This window comes from Trypanosoma cruzi, genomic scaffold, assembly GCF_000209065.1.
Source record: "Trypanosoma cruzi strain CL Brener 1047053516455 genomic scaffold, whole genome shotgun sequence".
Lineage (NCBI taxonomy): Eukaryota > Euglenozoa > Kinetoplastea > Trypanosomatida > Trypanosomatidae > Trypanosoma > Trypanosoma cruzi.
In genome coordinates, this window is record NW_001849413.1 from 44500 (window position 1) to 65834 (window position 21335).

General features: G+C 48.4%; 11 protein-coding genes across 11 annotated transcripts, besides 36 other annotated features; all 11 read right to left on the bottom strand.

Annotated features, from left to right (window-relative positions):
- Positions 1-21335: part of a sequence feature (heterozygous, Esmeraldo-like haplotype) that runs on past both edges of the window.
- Positions 143-178: a microsatellite.
- Positions 319-351: a microsatellite.
- Positions 354-380: a microsatellite.
- Positions 564-1730, bottom strand: Tc00.1047053509767.59 (protoheme IX farnesyltransferase, putative; the record flags this gene model as incomplete). The annotated part of the gene is made up of 1 exon (XM_812192.1): positions 564-1730. The coding sequence occupies one exon, from the start codon at positions 1728-1730 to the stop codon at positions 564-566; it is 1167 nt and encodes a 388-aa protein (XP_817285.1).
- Positions 1845-1882: a sequence feature (A-rich).
- Positions 1920-1946: a microsatellite.
- Positions 2034-2070: a microsatellite.
- Positions 2222-2256: a microsatellite.
- Positions 2300-2327: a microsatellite.
- Positions 2447-2490: a microsatellite.
- Tc00.1047053509767.70 (vacuolar proton translocating ATPase subunit A, putative) lies at positions 2495-4816 on the bottom strand (the record flags this gene model as incomplete). The annotated part of the gene is made up of 1 exon (XM_812175.1): positions 2495-4816. The coding sequence occupies one exon, from the start codon at positions 4814-4816 to the stop codon at positions 2495-2497; it is 2322 nt and encodes a 773-aa protein (XP_817268.1).
- Positions 4885-4911: a microsatellite.
- Positions 4960-5015: a microsatellite.
- Positions 5065-5100: a microsatellite.
- Positions 5300-5359: a sequence feature (A-rich).
- Positions 5375-6733, bottom strand: Tc00.1047053509767.80 (hypothetical protein, conserved; the record flags this gene model as incomplete). The annotated part of the gene is made up of 1 exon (XM_812176.1): positions 5375-6733. One exon carries the CDS (start codon positions 6731-6733, stop codon positions 5375-5377), a length of 1359 nt encoding a protein of 452 aa, XP_817269.1.
- Positions 7749-7781: a sequence feature (A-rich).
- Positions 8138-8162: a microsatellite.
- Positions 8309-8425: a mobile genetic element.
- Positions 8412-8441: a microsatellite.
- Tc00.1047053509767.90 (hypothetical protein, conserved) lies at positions 8577-9335 on the bottom strand (the record flags this gene model as incomplete). Its single annotated transcript, XM_812177.1, has 1 exon — positions 8577-9335. The coding sequence occupies one exon, from the start codon at positions 9333-9335 to the stop codon at positions 8577-8579; it is 759 nt and encodes a 252-aa protein (XP_817270.1).
- Tc00.1047053509767.100 (hypothetical protein, conserved) lies at positions 9643-10314 on the bottom strand (the record flags this gene model as incomplete). The annotated part of the gene is made up of 1 exon (XM_812178.1): positions 9643-10314. The coding sequence occupies one exon, from the start codon at positions 10312-10314 to the stop codon at positions 9643-9645; it is 672 nt and encodes a 223-aa protein (XP_817271.1).
- Positions 9722-9766: a sequence feature (CT-rich).
- Positions 10494-10517: a microsatellite.
- Positions 10727-10753: a microsatellite.
- On the bottom strand, positions 11354-13075 carry Tc00.1047053509767.110 (hypothetical protein, conserved; the record flags this gene model as incomplete). Its single annotated transcript, XM_812179.1, has 1 exon — positions 11354-13075. One exon carries the CDS (start codon positions 13073-13075, stop codon positions 11354-11356), a length of 1722 nt encoding a protein of 573 aa, XP_817272.1.
- Positions 13230-13367: a sequence feature (A-rich).
- Tc00.1047053509767.120 (hypothetical protein, conserved) lies at positions 13532-15181 on the bottom strand (the record flags this gene model as incomplete). The annotated part of the gene is made up of 1 exon (XM_812180.1): positions 13532-15181. The coding sequence occupies one exon, from the start codon at positions 15179-15181 to the stop codon at positions 13532-13534; it is 1650 nt and encodes a 549-aa protein (XP_817273.1).
- Positions 15282-15311: a microsatellite.
- On the bottom strand, positions 15439-16512 carry Tc00.1047053509767.130 (hypothetical protein, conserved; the record flags this gene model as incomplete). The annotated part of the gene is made up of 1 exon (XM_812181.1): positions 15439-16512. The coding sequence occupies one exon, from the start codon at positions 16510-16512 to the stop codon at positions 15439-15441; it is 1074 nt and encodes a 357-aa protein (XP_817274.1).
- Positions 16523-16544: a sequence feature (AT_rich).
- Positions 16586-16611: a microsatellite.
- Positions 16719-16782: a sequence feature (A-rich).
- Positions 16784-16816: a microsatellite.
- Positions 17052-17077: a microsatellite.
- Positions 17232-17251: a microsatellite.
- On the bottom strand, positions 17461-17925 carry Tc00.1047053509767.140 (uncharacterized protein; the record flags this gene model as incomplete). The annotated part of the gene is made up of 1 exon (XM_812182.1): positions 17461-17925. One exon carries the CDS (start codon positions 17923-17925, stop codon positions 17461-17463), a length of 465 nt encoding a protein of 154 aa, XP_817275.1.
- Positions 17925-17955: a microsatellite.
- Positions 18213-18239: a microsatellite.
- Positions 18371-18402: a microsatellite.
- Tc00.1047053509767.150 (hypothetical protein, conserved) lies at positions 18468-19937 on the bottom strand (the record flags this gene model as incomplete). The annotated part of the gene is made up of 1 exon (XM_812183.1): positions 18468-19937. One exon carries the CDS (start codon positions 19935-19937, stop codon positions 18468-18470), a length of 1470 nt encoding a protein of 489 aa, XP_817276.1.
- Positions 20002-20032: a microsatellite.
- Positions 20186-20213: a sequence feature (AT_rich).
- Tc00.1047053509767.160 (hypothetical protein, conserved) lies at positions 20436-20822 on the bottom strand (the record flags this gene model as incomplete). The annotated part of the gene is made up of 1 exon (XM_812184.1): positions 20436-20822. One exon carries the CDS (start codon positions 20820-20822, stop codon positions 20436-20438), a length of 387 nt encoding a protein of 128 aa, XP_817277.1.
- Positions 21000-21022: a microsatellite.
- Positions 21163-21190: a sequence feature (AT_rich).

The window sequence follows — 21335 nt, forward strand, 5'->3', positions numbered from 1 at the left end:
TGGCAAAAGCAGAAACAATTTAAAAAATGGGGCAAGTCGCCCTCATCATTTATGCATTTTAACTGGTGTAGAGTCAAGACAGAACTACACGCACCTACTGCAAAACACAAATGCCTGTGCAAAGACAGACAGAGACTTCCACCTCTCTCTCTCTCTTTCTTTCACTCTCTCTTTCTCTTGAAGCCACTTTCTTCAAGGGAATAGGCCTACCAGACACTTTTGTTTGTCCGTTTGTTTGTCTGTGCACGTGTTCTTCTTGGTTCCTCATTACCACAACATATTTCCCCCCCCGGCCTCTCCTACCCCCCTCCATAAGATACACACACAAATACACACACACACACACACACAGGTATATATATATATATATATATATATATGAAATCCCAAAGGAATCGTGCCGCCAGCTAAATTGCGTTTCGATCCAAAACTAACCCCCAACCCCAACCCACATCCCAGTCAACACACAATCTTGAGAAAACGAATCCTATCCCGCGATCTAACCGCCCCCTCATCCTACGTCTGCACAAACGGTGCGAGCAACTCTACTAAACATGATTCTTCTATGTGAGCTTCCAAGGGCGTTTTGAGTTGGCCTCTTGGCGTTGTCCTTCAATGTAATCAAAGACAAACTCACATGCAGCGGTACACCTTTTCACCGGTCCAAAATGATTTACCATTAAGGCGGTTAGGACTATCGTGAGATAAATGTATGAAAATACAAAACATCCACGGCAGTGTTGCTTTGGCATGCAGTGAAACAACCATGCCTTGTATATCATGACGCCATTGGCAATGCTTGCGGCAGGATAATACCATCCCTCAGAGGGCATCCCGATAACAACGGGACCAGCAAGCGTCATTCCAGCCATGACAACAGACATCAACACGGCATAAAAAGAGGCGCGCCAAGGATTATAAAAAGCCAACATTTTATAACCAGCTGCCTCATAATCACGGCGACAATGAAAGCTCAGGCCCATAAAATGTGGAATCTGCCATGCAACAAGAAGTGCGCCTAAAAGCCAAGCAGGATTTGTCACAGTTCCTGTGGCAGCAATCCCGCCCATCAGAGGAGGTATTCCACCAACAATGGAGCCCACCCACGTGTTTACGGCAGAAACACGTTTAAGTGGTGTGTAGGCAGCAACATAAATGAACCAATTAAGTATCCCAAGGGCCGACACCGGTGGGCTGAGAAGCCATAGAATGCTAGATCCAACCACAAGCTCCAAACCACACAGGGTTAAAGCACCCTTACAAGTTATGTAGCCCATAGGCATGGGACGACGACAGGTCCGCTTCATCTTTTTGTCATGTTCCATCTCTAGTATTTGGTTCGCCGTGTTTGCGGAACAAGACTGTAAAAGAGTTCCGACCGTCAGTGCCGCCGCTGCCACAAGGCTCGTGCCACCACAGAGCACGTATCCAGTCACAGTTGTAGCAGTCACAAAGGCGGACAAACGTAATTTTCCCATTTGTGCCGCTATTTGCCGCATGGGTAGCGTCTTTGTGTCCTTCTCAAACTCCATTGGGCAGCGTAGTTCTGGCGTTATACCGAGAACAGGACAAGACACCGTCTCCGTGCCGGTTTTCAGTGGCTTTAATTGCTCATTATCCATGGTCCCAGAAAAGGGACAACATTTTGTCACGGAATTCGAGTTTGATTGAAAAGCGACGGCGCCACAGCACCTGACACATGCGCCCCGTAGAAGGGCTCGTCGGATCATCGTGCTCGCCCCCCTGGTACCCTCGCTCTACTGCATTCCCATGAATGTGTGTATTTTTTGTTTGTTTGTTTGTGTGTTCGTAGAAAAAAAACAAAAAGTCCCAGTGAAGCCAGCAAAAGAAACACACAAAAGCAAAAAAAAAAAAAAAAAAACCTCCACGGAGGAGCAAATAAATAACACACACATGCAATATACATATTATATATATATATATATGAAGGGCGAAAAGAATACGCGAGGAATGTGTCGTCAAGTTCAACTTCAGTTCCCCCCGCCCACCCAACCCTCCTTTTGCCATCCCCCTTTTTCTCTTTTTTTTTTTTTTCTTCTTTTTTTTCTTCATTTCATGCCCACTTTCCTCTAACATCTCCCCCATCATCATTTCCGTCAACAAGACAGGCGAATAAAAGATTAAGAATTCCAAAAAAGAAAAAAAGAAGAGGGAATCAAACAAACAGACGTCCTTCGCCTTCTTTAGTGTTGCTATCAGCTTTTTTTCGTTTTTTTTTTTTTTTTTTTTTTTCTTCATCTTCCTTCAGTTATTCCCCTTTTTTGCTCATCGCCTTTGACTTCTTCTTCCTCTTCTTCCTCTTCCTCGCAAACCCGCTTCAGGGGCGCAATGCATGGATGCATAAAGTTTTATGCCGCATTGTTTGCCCTCCGTCTCTTCGCCCCTCATCCCCTCTACGCGACAGGGCACCCAAAAACACAACGCAATACACATGTTTACATATATATGTATATATATATATGTATATATTCCCTCAGTTAATTTTGCTAAGAACCTCCGCAACGTCAAAGGGGGTAAATGCGTAACCGTCTGCGGAGTAAAACTTGTTGTTGAACTCCACCCAATGCAGACGGAGGGCGTGTAAAAAGGCAGAAAGAGACTCCATGCCCAGCAGCACCCCCAGCGTTGCACACATCCACACACAAAAGCCAACAAAGACAAAAATGCCCGACCCGCCGTCCAGGCCAACCGTCATAAGGAACGCAAAGTTCCAAAACACTTCGGACAGCTGCAAGTGGGCGAGGGAAAGTGCCCAGAGACGTAAATAGGACGCCGTGTTGGAAACGCAACCCAGAACGTACTCAATGGTGTGAATAACCTGATGAATCATAACCTCACTAAAGTCAAACTCATCCTTTTCTTCCTCGTCTTCTTCATGCAAGAGCGCCTTTCGTTTCATCGCCTCATCGTGGTGTTTCTTTTCCATAAAAGGAATAACAAACAAAAGGACAGGTACCATCGCAAATGCAATGAGAAGCAGCAACACCTGAATCACCGCCTGCCCCCTGTACAGAGGGAGACTAACAGTTCCTGGCTGCAGAAAAAAATTCGTCATGGTCTCCAGTAAAGACGGTGCGTCATGCGTACGATTTTCCCACGGCGTGCACCACTTGATGACGATAAGAAGACACATGTAACCAAACGTACAAGAGAGAAAAACAATTTCTGGAACGAAACGAAACCACACCTGAAGCTTGTCACCAAAGTAAAGATGATTCATGAGAGAAAGAATCACCCCCACCATCATCTGCACAACCCCAATGATAACAGAACACTTCATCTTGATGGAGTTGTAAAACTCCAGTTTGTTCTCCGTTTCAGCCCACGCGGAGTCAACACCAAAGATGACACTATGCGCAGGAGTCACACCAACGGGCAGCGATGGACGCACGACCCCGTCTGGTCCGTTCGGTGGCAGCTGAGGCCAGCGGTACCCCGACGTAAAGACCTCCACAGAGAATCCAAACATGTCGTTGTAAAGAAACCCCAAATAAACTGCAAAAAAGCCCATAAACAAGAGCAGATACCTGCCACCAAAAATCATGGCAAAGATTTCATTCAACGGCTTTCCCTCCCAGCTCTTTTCCATAAAAATAAGAAATGCCGAAAAGATGGTCAAAATAAGACCGTGGCCAATATCACCGTACATCACACCAAAAAGATAGGGGAAAGTGATGATTGTAAAAACGCCCGGATTCACCTCCTTGTAGCGCGCCATGCCGTAGCTGTCCACAATGCCCTGAAAGGAGCTTGTAATCTTATTCGTTCGAAAGTATGTAGGCGGTGTCTCCTTTGTCGTGACGCCCTCCACAATGGTCAGTACCTGAGCACCACTTAAGTACTCCGCCTCCTGCAACGCGGTCCTTATGTCGTCTAGAGAACGTACCGGGGCCCAGCCCTTCGCCACAACTGTCGCGCCACTGAATCGCAACATGTTCATCGTGGAGTAAACCGCCTTCTCGACGGCGACGGCGCGGCGCCATTCATACACGCTAGCAGAGATCCCCATTAGCAATTGCCGTTGGCGCAGCGCAGACTGCTGAAGTGTGTGCGTTACAGTCTCCACTTGAACTTGAAGGGATTCCCTCATGCCTTGAAGCTGTTCCTCGTTCTCCGCATACGCGTAGAGTGTGGCACCATTAGCCTCGCTAATCTTCCCAAGACTCTCCCGCAGGCGTGGCACTGGAAAGTAAATTCCAAAGACACATTTATAAATGGGCTGGTTCGTTGCAACATTGTAAAAGGGCGTTGCGATATCGTCGGTTTGCATCACAGAGTTCCCACGAGTGGCGCGGTACACAAGTCGCTCCAATATTGGCACGCGTTCCTTGGGAATGACGCCCGTAATCAAATTGAGGCCCTGGCTGTGTGTGGAGGAGGCACTAAAATCGCGGTTAAGAACCTCCAAATGTTCACGTGATCGGTTGCGCTCCTCAATAAGAGACTGGTACTGCTCGTTCAACTCCCGCACCTCAGCTTCCCGCTCATCCACCTTTTGCTCCAGAGAGAACATCGTCTCTCTCTCTCCCACCTGTCCGGGAACGCTTGTCACACCTGCCTTCTCAATCTCTTCATGTAAGTAACGCATTTTCCGCTCCATGTCATCGCAGCGACGTACCTCTTGCACAAAGTCACGTTGAAATGCGTTTACATCGCCGTTCAAATCAATAAACTGAAACGCCGCGAGCTGTCCGAGCTTCAACACCGAGTCATGCGCCGTCTCCCGTTGCATGGTGAGCTGCAGCATCGTCATGTCCTCCGACCGCCACAGACCGCTGGCGGCTTCACGTGGCATTGCCCACAAGCACTAGCACAACCAATACTCAATTCCCTACCAACAAGAAGACAAACTGAATATCTCAATGTGTGTGTGTGTGTGTGTGTGTGTGTTTCCACTGTTATGTGTTCTCCTTCCTTCCGTGTGCCTCGCACACAACCCTCCCTCTCTCTCTCTCTCTCTCTCTCTCTCTCTCTCTCTCTCTCTCTCTCTCTCTTCTTTTAAGATGTTTGTTCGATCGTTTTTACAAAAGACAACCCAAGCATAAAAAGAAAAAAGAAAACAAAAAAACAAAAAAAAAAGACATGAGTTACACACAGTACCGGCGGCACACAAATGTTGTGGAAGCATTTTAAAATGCAGGAGAAACAAAAAACTTTACATTAAAAAAAGGCACGTGTGTGTCTTTTTTCTTCTTTCTTAAATTCCTTTTCTGTAGAAGAGAATTACTTTTCTTTAGGAAGAGCAGAGGGTTGTTTGTTTCCTCGTCTGCCACATTGTAAAAAAAAAAAAAAAAAAAGAGAAGAGAACAGGGGAAAAAAGCAAGACAAAAAAAAAAAAGGCAGATCTGAGAAGCTATCTGTGAAGGCTGTGAAGGGAATAGGCACTACCGCGCTTCGTGGGGCCCTGAGAACCTTCGAGCTTCAAAGTGAGCTGTTGACTCCTTCTCAGCTGCGCCAATGCACGACAAACGCCAACAGGCCTCCTCAGAAGCGTGGAGGCTGAGGCACTGCGTAAATTATCTGCCGTCCTCTTGATATCGTCCGAGAGGGCACCGTCATGGCGATAGCGGGTGGCGCACGCCCCCACGGACTCCACCTGCTCCGCAAGCAGCTCCGGTGGGATGAGAGCGCGAACGTAAAGCAGCGTCGGCCGCAGAAAAAAACCCACAAATGTGGATGCGGGCAGCGCTATCTGGTGCGGTGGGTCAAGGTGTGGCTGCTGGGTTGTAAGGATGAGCACATCTCCCTGCAACTCCTTGGAGAGATGGTAAATCCACTCCTCGGGGCGGCGCTCGCACGGCTCGGTCTCCTTCGGGCAGAGCATCCAGCCGTCCCCGTACAACAGCTCCTCACTCACAGCGTCGCTGCTTAAAATGCCCTCCACCGTCAGCGCTACCTCCTTCGTGGCCCACCGCTCTCGCTCAAAGTGGGAGGTACAAACATGTCGCCCAGCCAGAAAAAGAATCGCACTGTCACCACTGCATTCCTCGGCGCAGCCCTTCCGCGTCAAATCAAAGTCTCCCGCCGTACAGCAACGAGTGGGAAGAGAAAAAAAAGAGTGGCGGGCGGCACATGGCACATTGTAGCGACCAAAACGTAGTGATACGGGAACATGACGCTGCAGCTTCAAAAAAGGAGACAATGCCTGCTGAATAGCACTGCGAAGAACCAAGGGCCCAATAGAACAGCGGATCAAACGGATAGCAGGTGTCAGCGCAAGCGAGGTTGTGGTCATCGCCGTAGCATCCAGGTGGAGCGAGACCCAAAAATTCTCCATAAAAGGTATGGCTAGGATCTTTGTCGAGTGCACACGCCGGCTAAAGTCATGGATCGTCGTAAAAGTTGTTAAGAAAAAAAGACCGCGGGAACTGTCAGCGCCGCCGTTGGCAGCGGTGTACAAAAGCCGCTGCAGGGCGTCAACAACACAATGATCGGTGTCACGCGCCGGGGAACGCACCGGATCAAGCGTCGATAATATCCGCATGGCATCCGCCACATTATTGGCGTCAAAGCCGGCATCCCAGGCAGGCACGAGACAAGTTCCATTGGCTGCAAAAATCTCCACACGCAACCACGGCTCACCTCGTAAAAAAGATGCGGCACGTGACAATGCCAGCATTTCGCCCACAGCTGTGACAAAAGTTTCCCTGGCTGACTCGAAGAGGTCCCAGTCCGTGTAGCGGAGGTCAAAAACAATCGCCACAGATGACATCGGGCCAGTCTACAGAAGCATAAAGCACAAGTAAACACATCAGCAGTCGAAAAGACGTGTGCGCAAGGGGAAAAAAAAAAAAAAAGAAGCATACAGACAAGAAAACGCAGAGGGAAAACACTTTAGAAACCACGCAACAAAATACTCCTCGCACGTGAAAAAGCTCCAATTCAAGCAGCGGAGGGGTCAATGTGTTGAGCTACGGCTACGCGTCATCCCGTTTCACTCACAAAAGTTGGTAACAAAAACAAAACCCGCAACAAAAATCCAAGCGCCAGTAACTCGCATCAGAAAAGGCAATTCCACTAAACCCCAGTCGTTGCCGCACCCCGCTCTGGTACCACCCGGGGTCATCCCTTACACTCCTTCAAGTGACAAGGATCCGTCACCAATGTCTCCTGCCGCGGGCCTCCCGTGAATTTGGTTGCATGGAGTAAAGGAGCCGCAGCACAAACAGAGAGAGAGAGAGAGAGATCCACTCGCTCCAGGAGGTTGCCGCTGCAACGTGATATTTATTTTCTTAAGAATAAAAAAAAAAGAAAAGGAAAGGAAAATAGGCCTCATCGGATCCGTTTAACCGGCTGGAGCTCAGCGTGGAGGTGACTTCAATGTGGCTCCCTCCCAGTAAACCGCTCACTACGAAGGGAAAAGAAATCCTCTGCCAAAACGACGCTTTCGACAGCGTGATAAAAAAGATATCAAAAAAAAAAAAAAAAAAAGAATTCCCCCATTTCAAGACTCACTTCCGTCACAGCCGCACTACACCGCAGAGAAAACATTTAAACAACAACAGAAAACACCATCCATTTCCAGCAAAACTTTATCTCCACGACACAACACTCGACGGAGTTTGGGAAAAATCTCCAGCGTAGAGGCGGACGCAGCTGCAGCCATTATTTGAACAATTGGCAAACTTAAGCGGGCACCAAAACTTCGGCGCGGCCACTCCACCCTCCAACACTTCCCACCGCCAGCGTCCAGCCGCCAACCACACAACTAGACGTTAGGCCGTTAGAAGAAGAAACAAGAAAAGAAAAAAAAAGGAAAGGCAGGCTTTCGCGGTGCGTGCCATATATCCAGACGCGGCAAACTGAACAAAACCGGCTTAAACGACCCGTTCCGGTCAATCACCGCACCACGCCCTCCAGTCGGCTTCGCTAACATCTTCACAAAGCCTCTTCCACGCGTGAAGCTTACACCCCGCCTACCACCTAAATGCCATTGACGGTCGCACCATTTGACAAATTCCCCCTTTTTTTGTTGTTGTTGATAAGACAGTGACGGGTGGAGAAGTAACCTTCGCGCTTTTTCCTTCAAATACAAATCTCAGGGCAAACAGAATAAAAAAAGAATATTCGCCTGGACCGCTAGCCGGACCCTAAACTCGCATATAAAACGGGACGGAAAGAAAGAAAAAAAAAAAAAAAAATTTAAATGGAAAGTCGATGGGTTCGCCAATTCCTCTTTATTGTTTGTTTGTTTGTTTTTTTCTTTTTTGCTCAAAATGTATGTTCGTCTTTATATATTCTGTTACCTCCAATATTGTGGCATGTCGCATTCTGTTCAGATTGAAGATACATATATTTATCACTTACGAAATGAATGATCTTAAGTTCCCCTCCAGCCACAAGACCCCGCCGCGAAGTGGGGTCAACAAAAGCGGGTTGGTAGGACGGCAAAATAAAAATTAAATAAATAAATAAATAAAATTTGTGTAACGTATGTGCGTAGGAAGCCAATTTGTAAACATCCGCGTGCATTTTTCGCTCATTGGCTCCTTTAGAGAACGCCGGGGATGCCCGCACAGTCGAAAGACGCGGCTGATGGGCTGCCGGATAATCCCCTAATCTGTCGTTCCCTTCCGCGGCGACTTTGGTGGGCAGTAACGCTTACCAAAAAGAGCGGTCCCAACTCGCACTACCGTCGAACCCATTTTTATCGCATTCTCAAAATCACCAGTCATCCCCATTGAAAGCGCAAGAGAATCGGCAGGCAGAGAAAGAGCTCTCGCAACAGCCTCACGAACCTGCAGAAGACACTCAAAATTTTCTGGGCGGCTAGTGTAGTCAGGCATGCCAATTGTCATGACACCTGCCACATTGAGATGCTTGCAGTGCTCTTGTATGTATTGCGCGAGCTCCACTGTCGGATTCCCCGGCTCTGTACCGCTTTTTGACTCCTCACCGCTCGTGTTGACTTGGATGTAGACATTCAAGGAACGACCTCCACGATAAGTCACACAGCCATTGTTCAGCTTGGTTGCGAGCTTTTCACTGTCCACAGTCTGCACGAGGTACAAGCCATCTACCCCCTCCAGTAGCTCTTTCACTTTGTTGCTCTGCAAGTGGCCAATGAAGTGCCATTGGATGTCCTTCGGTAATACACCCGCCTTTTCAACCAACTCCTGGACGTAGTTTTCCCCAAAACACCGGTGCCCGCAATCGTAAAGCGCTTGTACGCACGCTGGGGATTTTGTTTTGCTCGCGGCAACAAGAGTTACCGGGCGTCCTCCGGAGGCGGCTTCCATACGTCCCAAAACATTTTTGTAATTTTCGGCAATTTCCCCGGCGGTGGGTTCATTGGGAACGTCGTACTGCGACATGGCAGCCCTCAAAAAAATTGAACAAAAACGGAACAGCTTTAGTTTTCCTCTTGGATCTTCCTTTTTACACTAAGGAAATGTGTGGAATTCAGAACTGAACAAAAAGAGATAAAAATTTAAAAAGAAAAACAAAGGAAAAAAATGTGACAGGGTCTGCGTTTGTGTCTGTTAGCAGCCATGCACCACACATGGCAAAAAGAAAAAAGGAAAACACGAAGACGACAAGACAGGAAAAAATAATGAGAATAAATTTAGGGCCTTTTGGAGGCGAGTGCACGGGGGTTGAAGAAGGAGCAGACAACCAATACTACGTACGCGAAACTTTTTTGGGTGCTGCGTTGTCCTCATCGCCGCCCAATCCTTCACATGCACGCGGCCTCTTATTTTCATTCCCCTTCTCAGTCTCTCCCTCCTCCTCCTCTTCCTCTTCCGATATCAATGAGTCTTCACTGCCGTCTTCCGAGTCGTCAAGGCTGGAGCTGCTCTCATCGGAGTCCGCAACGACAACCTCCTCGCCGTCCCGGTTCTTTGAGTCGAGGGCCACAAGATTTGGAAACAACTCAAAAAAGTCGCTGAAGCGGGAGGCGTCATCTACCTCGTTGTCCGTGGCGTCAATGACCTCCAGCCCTGGGAAGGATGCCGCCAGCCGCTCCACCTCGGCCCACTGCCTGACGCGGTTGTTCGCAATGAAGAGTCTCCTCAGGGTGGGGCACAAGGGGAGGTCTTCCGCGACGGTCACGGTGTTATCGCTCACGTCCAGCATGCGGAGAGAGGGGAAGGAGGCCAACGAGATGGCCTGAAGCGTATTGATCCTTGGCTTCATCGACACCAACGTCAGGTGCGTCAGGGCGCTGAAGCATTTGAGGCGTTCCGGTAACAGCGGCACGTCACTCAACGAGATATTCGTCACTTCCCCTGGCGGTGTGTCTTTCGTCTGCTGCTCAATGCGAAACAGCGCCGTCTTCTTAAGAATTTCCATCACGGAGAAAATCCCCTCCTTTGCAGCCTGCACCCCCCACCCCACAGGGCAACAAAAACAACGTCAAGAAAAAAAAAAAAAAAGAGGGTAAAAGAAGGTGAAAGTTTCAAGGGAATGTCCATCTCCACAGGCATAAAATACATTGGAGGTAAGGGATGGGGAAGTGAAGACCATGAAGGAAAGAAAAAAAAAAAAAAAAAAAATAGGCAGAACAGAACGAAGTCGCATTTGCCCTCCGAATGCCAATTTCCCACGACCTCTTCCCACTACTTTCCCTTCCGAAAGGAAAGAGAGGGGAAAGGGGGAGCGTCACATCCAAACCTCTACACATGATCCAGTTTCGTGGCCCTACCGCCCATGAAAACTGAAGGCATGAAAGGGGCGCATCAAATTTAAAATACGTTGAATATTCAAAAAAGCAAAAAAAAAAAAAAAAAAACACCTCAATAAGAATTTAGAATTTATATATTTCGTTGCTTAGTTCTCTGCTTCTTCTTCTTTCATATCCCCTCTTTCACGTGATTTTGTCCAAATATCCAATATTCATAAATTCCATTCTTTTTTATACGTATTTTGACCATCTTATATATCATTCTTCTTTACACCTCGTCACTTACGCCGTTGCAACGCAAAGATAATGAAGGCAAAATGCCAAAACTTCTATTGCCATTATGGTTGCTACAGGAATTATCCTCCTCTGAAGTCAAGACGCCATGCACAGAAACTGCTTTTACATGTATATTATATATTATATATTCGTCTATATGCACTTCGCCTGGCCTCCTCCTCTTTCCTCTTTTCTATACTTTTGTGTTTCATTTACAATTTGTCGAATTAATTTTAAAAAAGAGATGGTGGTGGTGATGGTGGTGCGAATGCACCTCATCCCTCCTCTTTGATGCAATGTGTCCTTCGCACGGGCAACAGTGGCGATCAACACACGCCTTTCTCTCTCTCTCTAAATCCCCTCAGAATCGGCCAATGCCCACTCATCCACCAGCGCCACCAGAGCAAATTGTGGCATCGTCGCATGCCACAATCAGTACAACTCCATGTACTCAAGCTTCTGCAGGTCTTGGTACGGCGTGCAAAGCACCAGACTGTTGCGTAGGTGCTGGCAATTCAATACATCGACAATCCATCCCTTTTCACGATGGGCGTTAATAATTTCACCAAGTGCTTTCGTTCCGTCAAAGTCAACGCGGTTCACAAGAGACATGTCAAGAACGAGATGTTTCTTCGTCTCCGGTGGCAATGACTCACGGAATGCAACGCTCCTTTCAAATATGGTGCGTTTTATCTTTTCAGAGTTGATGAAAAGAAGTGACTCTTGCGGCTGCACAATAAGAACACGAAAGACGCGTGGCTGCGGTGTTCGTGGTGATGCAAACATTTCATCCTCCTCCTCAAATACCACGTCGGACACGGTCGCATCCGCGTAGTTCAGCAACACGCTAATCGCAATGCCGACAACAAGACCAACAAAGGTATCGGTGAGTATACATGCGGCGCAGGTGATGATGGTGGAGTAAAGATTCGCTGTGTCAATAACATGTAGAATGTGAAGGTCATTCAGGTCCACCAGTTTGTATGCGACAACCATCAGAATTGCCGCCACGGTTGCCATGGGCAGTTCCTTTAAAAGGGGGAGCAATACACTACATAAGAGTCCCACAGCGACGCACGAAACAACTCCCGCCATTCGTGAAAAGGCGCCAGAGTGCACCATCAGCGCTGTGCGAGCCAACGCAGCCGTCGATGGAATCCCCCCAACGAATGCACTTGCAACGTTTGAGAGCGCCAACCCAAACGTGTCACGAGCACTCGAGTAGTTGAGGTACGACTTATCGCTCACATGATTATTCGCAATGACAGAACTGATGAGGGTCTCCATAAGTCCAACAATGGCAATACCAAACCCGTATAAAATAATCCTTGGGTGAAACCACTGGGGATTTATCAGCAAATCCAAAGAGCTGAAAGCAAAGAAATTAAGTGACAGATCCGGGTACTTCATGTTCAAGAGGACAAACGATCCTCGCGGCAATACCTGAGCCATTAATATACCAAAGAGCGTAAATATAATCTGCCATGGGATTTTGTTATACCGTTTGGAGAGAATAAGCAAAGGAACGACGGTGACAAGAAAGAGTAGGGTGTCTGGAACGCTGATTGTCCCAAGGCACCTGTAATCTTCCTTCAACTTCTCCATAATCGTCTCCCGTTGTGCCACACCCTTCAGTCCCAACGCCGAGGGGATTTGCCCAACGGCAATCACAATCGCCACACCGCACCCAAAGCCGTGCGCTACACCAGAACTCACATACCGTAGAAGACGATTCACGCGAAGCAAAAGAAACAACATCATCCAAAGTCCTGCTTGAAGTGCGAGTGGGGCTAACACGCCACCCCCGTACGACACTACCATCGAGGCAAGCAGCCCACTGAGGGCTCCTGTAGGGCCAATAACGTTGAAGTGTGAAGAACCATAAATGGTGGCCACACCACCTGCCCAGACGCAACTCACAATACCCTGCGCTGGCGTGGCACCACTTCCAATCGCGAGTGCAATACTCAGCGGCACATTTACGAGGGCCACGGTCAAACCGGCTTTTATGTTTGCCATAAAGTTATAAAACAGCGGTTTATGTCGTGGCATAAACACCCACTCCAGCCACGTACGCTGAGGATCCAGGTTCTCACCCAGCGCCGTCTTTGGGTGGCCAAAGATGTCCACTGGACGGAAAAAAAAACCCACCATGAAGCAAAAGGAGATGAACCCTCTTTTGAAAACTATTAATTTCCCCTTTAAATTTTCCTTTTGGTTTTCTTTTGCCACGGGATGCAGGTAGCCCCCGAAATGTCCAATAGAATTAACTGCACATTTTCCAGGTACATGCCCAGCGCACATGCACAATAAAGAGAAAAGAAAAAAATACCAAAAGAAAACAATAAAAGCGAAACCCAAGCTCAAAAATCAAAATTAAAAAAAAGAAAAAAAAAAGAATAGGAGAAACAGCAATATACAACCAAAAGAAAATAAATAAATAAAATCCTCCTTCAGTTTGTACTAATCACCGCTAGTTTCTATAGGGGTTGTGGTGGCGGTAGCGGGGGTGATATGTTTTGTTGTGTATGGAAGTTCCCCGAGCAGAACTGCACTCGGTTCAGAGGAATGCCAATAATAAAAAACAATCACCATGAGCAAAATAACCCCTCAATGGACGCCAATCGTCGACCACCAGTCATCGTATGTGGGGTCCTCAATACTCACGTAGAAGTCATTTGCTTCGACAACAGTGGCCTCCCGCGCGCAGTCGTTGGGGTCATAATTACGAAACTTCTCGCCGTCGGCAATATCAAGAATGCGCACCTCCTCTCGAACAACAATGTGCGGCTGCCCGTCGGGACGCTTGACGGAAAACTCGTGAAAAAGCCGCACTTCCCGCATCCACACACGGTACCCGTCCACACGAACAAAATGGCGAAACAGGATGAAAAATGCCAGTGACATGACACGGAAGCGCACGGAACTTTTCACAATGCCATGGTCGTGCAGGTCATCCTCAAAAATGTCAAAGTTGTGAAAGAAAACAATGGGCAGTGTTTGGTCTTTCAACAGCTCCCAGTTCACGCCAGGCATAGAAGGTTCAAGTGGCCTCAGTTTGCAGCGCCATTCATTTACGCCAAAGTAATTATTCCGCCACGCCCAGTCAACCTTGGCATCAACAGTGGCGTACGGTGATTTCTTCCAGGAATCCGCGACGGGGATCTGCAGCTGCGGCAGGGTCGATCGGCAATAGGCGTCGGTGCGGTAGAAGGCAGCAGCCGAGCGCAAAACCTCCAACAGCGAGAATTTCACCAACGCCGCATCCGCTCTCTCCGCAGGGGCGATACGGAGTGTATTAAAAGCAAACGGAATTTCCGGAAGGGCGCTGACGCCAAGAGCCTCTTCGTAGTGCAGCAGCTCCTCCTGCGTCAAGATGCGGGACAACTCCGTCACGGAAAAGTCCCACCCGCCCACACGGTGAGTGAACCGCTGTGAACGCTGCTGCGTGCTCGCCCCCTCTCCCACCTCCGTCAAAGCCGTCGCAGGTGTTGTGCCTGGTGCACGGGTAATGACAAATGCGGCCATTTTCGTCGCTGAAAAAGGCGGAAACGCTCCTTTTGCCTTTGATCCAACAGCCTCCTCTACAGTCGGCACTTTGTCCTCATCTTTGCCCGCCAAGGAGAAGGGAGCCTCGTTATGTGAAGGAAGAGAAGCCGCATTTGCCAAAAGCGGATTCCTCGCCAAAGTGCAAGCCATAGGGAACTCAAGATTTTGAGAGAGGACCGTCGCTATGTTCTGCAGGCCCTGTGCGTCCTCCGCGTCAAAGAACTCTCGTTGGGTACTGTCGACATCCAAAACGCCCACCACATGTCCCTTTGCGGTTTTGATCGGAACGACAATCTCAGAATTCGATAAGGAATCACATGCAATATGTCCTGGAAAAGCGTGCACATCCGGAACGATCAGCGTTTCACCCTTCTGTGCTGCCGTTCCACAAACACCGCGCCCCATTGCAACCTCGATGCATGCAGGACGTCCTTGAAAAGGCCCCAACACAAGTCGCTGAGGGCTTTGAAGCAGGTAGAAGCCAAGCCAATTCAAAGGGAGGTCACTTAACATTGCATTTGGGTTTGCAAAGCGGTTCAGCTCGTAAAAAAGCAATGCAGAAACATTACTCAAACCAATCATCAAATTAAAGTGCGGCGTAAGCATTGAGGAGGGGGGCTCGACAAAAGACCTTACGACGGCCTCCAGTCGCGTGTATAACTCCCGTTTGCTCCCGCATGGGGGGATGACGGAACTGTTGTCTGCGTGCATCGTTAAAAAAAAAAAAAAAAAGAAACGAATACGTAAGCCTTGGAACGGATCCTCCCCGTTGTTATCATGTGTGGGCGGGGCACACACGCAGATGCCGCACAAAAAAAAAAGAAGAAAAAAGAAGAAAAAAGCGCATATAAACGGTAAAAACAAAAGCCTATTGCAAATAAACAACAACCATCAAAAAATCAACACAATAAAATAAAATGATTGGTATTTTTTAAAAATCCCAAAATATCAAAATGGCTAATGATCCCTCATACGTCATCAAGAAGCGTCATTGGTATATGCAACGAATGACTAAGAAGACGACCATGCAACTCACGCGGGACAACAGCCTCCTCCATGCAAGTAACACCGTGGTGGCGCTGAAGGTGTTGAAGAGGAGAACGTGCCACCGGAAGCCACAACATCTGACGGCTACTCGATGGGGTGGGAAGAAATGGCACACGAGTCAAAGGAAACAATTCATCACGGTACCACCATTCGTTCGGCCACGTCCTCTTCGCCTCATTTCGAGCAAAAAAAACACGCCCCTGCAGCTCCTCCAGAATAAAAATGTCAATAAAATAGCCGTATGTCATACATGTGACGGAACCATCCCGTGACGGCGGTGGTAATGAGCGGCTGTAAACTTTGTACCCGAACATGGGCACGTACTCCAGTAGAAGATCCGTCTCCACGCCATCCATCCGGGGAAACCCAAATGCTGCGCGGAGTCTCGCCTCATCCGCGGCTAAAACGCCCAAATCGACGTCATCGTCCCATGGAATGATGCTGCCGTGACGCATGGCGCCCAGCAAAGTGCCTCCAATGGCCCAGCACTTCACACCGGCGCTCTCCAGAACACCCAGCACAGCACGCAGTAGACCATGAAGGGCAACGCGCATGTCAACCGGAACAAGGATGAGCCGCATCAAGCTGCTACGACTCACCGGCTCGCGCAGCACACACGTCTCACCACACCGCAACGCCACCTCATCAAACAACGTGACGTTCAGCACAGCGGGACTTGTTGCAATATTCAAAACAAAACGGCGCTGGGCAAGAAGACTGTAGAAGGACTGTGCGGAGGGAAAGTCGGGGGCATCACTCTTGTCAAGAAGCTCGACAAGCTCATTCTCAGCTGTCGTCGGCAACCAGCGATGCGGCTCCGTGTGCAGCTCCTCCAAAACCTTATCCATCAGGCGGTGCAAGCCAACAGCGCAGTCTGTCGACCGAACTTTCGCTCCGACGGCAGAAACCGGCGACGAACGCACGTCAGCAGCCTTCAGCAAAGCAGCGCGATGCCTCGCCATTAAAAAAAGGCGCGGCAACACATCACAAGTCATCACAAATAACTAAAAATAAAAAATAAAATAAACCAACTTTGATCAAACAACACCCCCGCTAAAGTACTGACACATATACATGTATATATATATATATATTTTTTATTACATGTAACACAAAATCAAAAAAGAAAAGCAAATAATTCAGAAGCAGAAAAGCCGCAAGGCGGCTCTGCAAAGCAACGCCTTTGACTCCACCCACCCACAAACAAACAAAAAAAAAACTCACATGAATAAAAATATCAAAGAAGAAAAAAAGAAAAAAAAAAATTATATATATATATATATATATATAATATATATAATAAGCCTTACTTTGCCCCAAACAATTTTGCGACCTTCCCCGTCAATAACCTTTTCACCCCCTTTTTCTTCCCTGTCCCCCCTCCCCCCTTCTGGAGTTTGCTCAATTAATTAACTTTGCATCCATTGGTAGTACTTCACTCGCATGCAGGGGACCCCCTCCCTCTGAAAATACATATATATATTTATTTAACTTCAAACTTTCTCTTGGAGTATTCATTTACATGCCGTTCTGATTTTTTTTTTTTTTTTTTTTTTTTTTGGGTGTATTTTAGTAACGGTCATAAACTTTTCTTTTCTTTCTGTTTTTTTCCCTCCCAATATGGTCGGCTCACATTTACCAATCGTTTTTTTTTTTTTTTTTGTCTCTCTGTTATAACTCAAACGCCCTTCTTTTCGTGTTGATTGTATATATTCACACACACACACACACACAGACGAAAAAAAAAAAAGAGTAGTAGTCCTTATTTGTATTTCTAAAGGAATGCAGTGTGTCTTTTCCTCCTGCCTCTTTCCAGCAGCCCAACGTCCAATTAAGTCTTGTAGGAGGAGGAGGAGGATTGTGGTTCATTTTTCCATACAGTTGTCAGGCCGCCTTCTCTCCTCCTCTCCTGCAGCCGTGAAGAATCCCCCCATTCCGAGGCGTTACTGGCGTCTGTGGAATCCAACCACGGCATCTTTGTAGAATCTGGAGTTCCTGCATTCGTTGGGGATCGACTCGTTTTCTGAATGAAGCAGGTGCTTCACCAACCCGTCTGGAGACTGCTCCCCTGGACCGTAGGAAGAAACGGTAAAGTTCCTGCAGGCAATCATGCCATTTATGTACGTCTGGCAGTCGGGCGTGCTGAACCGGTCCATATTTTCGGAAAGACACTTCCACCAGTACTCGTAGAAGCCGGTGACGGGGGTTTGGCAGTACCGAATTATCTCTCCTCTGCATCCCACCCCCGTCGCATTCCTCATTTCTTCCCTGCGCACATGACGATGGCGTCCAAAAGATTGATGGTGGCGTTTATGGGGCTCCTTGTGGTTGTATCCCCGATTCACCACCTCCTCGGCCGACACGCTGCAGGCGAGAAAAAGGACGAGAAGAAAAAAAACAAATCGCATGCTCCTCCTGCTGCTGCTGTTGCTGCTGTTTAGCGAGATGTGTCCGTAAAATTAAATTCTTTTTACAAAGCCTATTCTCACACGGCCGTGGTGGTGGTGGGAAAGAAAAAAGAAAAAAAAAAATTAAAACATAAACCCACAGAAGTTTGACGCTAAAACTCCACATGACATGTGGATGGAGACATTCATACGTATTTGTGTTGCCCCCAACACCACCGCCATCAATACCACACACACAAATACACACAACGGCACACATACCGTCATTGCATCCCAGTCAAACCTCCTTCGTTTGTTTGTTTGTTTGTTTGTTTTGTCCGTGTGTGTTTTTTTCTGTTCTCAATGACGCAGAGAACATCACGTTAAACAGTGAACAAATTTTACATCTAATTTGTGTTTCCGGCGTGCAGGGAAGGTGCAACAATAAATCGTACACATCAATGACACAAGAACAGAAAACAAAAACAAAAACAAAAAAGAAAAAATAAAAAATAAACATGCTTCATTACTCAAAAAAATGGTAAGTTTCTGCGTCCTTCTTTCTAAAAAACTTGATGACGCTTCTTTGGTAACAGAGGTACATTTTTGTAGCGCTCGGGCTTCGCACGCTCCAAGTTCTCCATCTCCACCTTTATGCGTTCTGCATGCTTGGCCTCAAGCGCCTGTTGGTCCGTCATTTCATTCATAACGGCCTGTCGTTCCGCCTCCTTCTCTGCTGCACGCCGCTGCATTTGACCTATAAGATACTTCTGGTCCTCCCGCAGCAGCTTGTAGCGGCGTGCACGCTCCTGCGCATCCACGTCGACTGTGTTTGCAAGCTCTCGAAGAAACTCCTCACGTTCCCTCGCTGCCGCCTCAGCGGCGTCCTTCTCCTGCTGCCGCTTGTCGAGCACCTGTTGCCGACGGATGATAAGTACGTTACGCATCAAACGCTCACGCTTCTCCTCGTCCGCGCGCCACTGCGCCTCCCGCTTCGCCCACTCTTTGCTGTTGGCCTCATCCCACAATCTATCTAGATCTCCTTCATCCTTCTTGCGCTGATTGAGCTGCTCCCGGATCTCCGCAAGGTGTGCCCGGGCGGCCTCTCGGCGTTCCTCCTCCTGCTGCCGCTTCTGTCGCTCCTCCTCTGCCAGTTCCGCTAGCAGACGATCCAGCACCTCCTTGTCCTCCTGCTGCAACTGCTCGTACTCCTGTCGCCGCACCTGCCGCAGCTCTTCATTGAACGCGCTGATCTCCTTCGCAAGGGCCGCACGGGCCCTGCGGGCCTCAACGCGCCTCTGCGCCTCCGCCGCCCGCTCCTCGTTCACCACGCGGTTGAACTCATCGTCCTCCCGCTGCTTCTCTGCCTGTTGTTGTGCTTTTCGCATCTTGTTTCCTTCCACCTGCGCCGCAAGAGCCTGTTTCGTCTTCTCCCGACCCACGCGCAGCATCTCAAGATCGCGTTGCGCTCGCTCATTTGTCAACCGCTGCTCCTCAAGCCTCTGCTGAGCAAAAAACTCTTCCTCACGCTTGTCCTCCTCGCGGCGCCGCTCTGCAAGCGCAAGCTGCTTAAAGCGGGCATCAGCAACCTGCATTACCTTCAGCCGACTTTCTGCCAGTCGCAAAGAGTCAATTTTCTCGCGGAACAACCGTTCGTGTCGTTTCTGCGCGTCTACTCGAAGATCCTCTTGCTGTTGCGCGCGCAGCTCACGTGCTTTTTGAATGAGCCGTTCGCGTCGCTGTTCTTCCGTCTCCGCAAGGTTGTTCATCATCGTCTCATGTTCGGCGCGCTCTTGGAGAAGCATGTCTGCAAGGCGTTTGCGACGGGCCACCAGTGCGTCATCGTGTTTTGCCTGCACAGAGTCCAAGTGACGCATCAGATCCTTCCGTTGAATGACGGTGTCTCCACGTCTCTCCCAGTTCGCGGTAAGCCGCAGCCGACAGTCCTCCGCATGGGCCTTGTTAAACAACCGCTGCTCACACTCGCGGCGCTGCCGCGCCTCAATCAGGGCTAGGGCATTCAAGCACGGCATTGTGAGTGGACGTGTAACTGTGTGTCACCTCCTAGCTGTACACAAGTTGACTCTCTTACCGATATCTCCTTCTCCCTCTCTCTTTCTCTCTCTCTTCCTATCTGAATATATTTTTCTTCCTTCCCTCACAGCCGCTCCTTGTCTTCTAAACGTCCTTCTTTTTCTTTTATGTGGTGCTCGCCTGCTTAAGTCTCCCCGAGAGATGCGTACCTTCTGTAGTTTCCCCTTTCCTTCTGGAAACACACGTCATTAAAAAAAAATATTTTTTTTTTTAAAGCAACGTAAAAGGTGCAAACACATTTAAAGAGATAATAAGAAAAAACATGCAGCGGAAACGAAAACTGCACATGTGTATAACTCCCAAATGTCACGACATGTCACACACATGGAAGCAAAGCAGAAACAAAGGGATAAGGCTCATATATTTCGCCCACCTTCATTCACTCATCCTCCCTCCTCTCTTTCTCCCTCTCTCCACACACGCACACACAATCGGTGTCAAGGCATGGATTCCAGCAACATACATTTAGCCTCCAGTGCGGCCAACTCAGCCTTCTCCATCGCGTCCTCCACGGCCACCGCGTCCTGCCGTTCCTTCAAGAGGCGCGCACGAATGTTTGAGACCACGTCGTCGTCTTTCATAAAGAGCGGTAACGGCGCTGTACTGATCGGAAACATACCGCACGGTGCAAACACAGAACAGTAAGGGAAGGCCAGTTCTTTACTTTCCGTCAAAGTCCCCTGCTCCATGCGGCGTTGAAGCCGTGCGTGAGCCTCCGCAATCAACCGAGCGTCCAACGACTCCAACGTGTCGGAGTATTCCTCTGAGGAGGACGCGGGCGCCTCGCAGCTGCAGGCGACAATGTTGTCATCACCAATGGACATGAGCTCTCATAAAGGACCCGCTAAAAAATAGGTGAGTGCGTGTATGTTACGTACAAGAAGAGACGGGAAAGAAGAGAAGTCATTTGAAATATTTGGGCCCAATCCGCAACTACAAAAAAGAAAAAAAAATACCCGCAGGCTCAACCCCGCAGGCACAAAACTGTCTCATTGTTTAAAAAATAAATAAATAAATAAATAAACTTTTACTTCTCCTTTTTTTTTCGGCTTCATTCCTTTTCTCCCGGCATTTTATCAGGTGGGAAAAGGGGAGGGGACATCACTCCTCCGTCTTCCCCACTCATTCCTCCCGGCCGCCGCGTCAATTTCTTTTTTTTCCCCCTTTTAATTTCATTTTATATATTTTTTTTGCCTTCGCGCCAATAAATCGCCTCCCCCCTCAACCGGCCCACACCATCCCTCCCGCAGCCGCTGCCATCTTTTTTTTCTCTTTTTTTTGATATTCCCCTCCAAAAAGTCTTTTTTTTCTCACGCACTTCTTTGCGCTTCACTTCC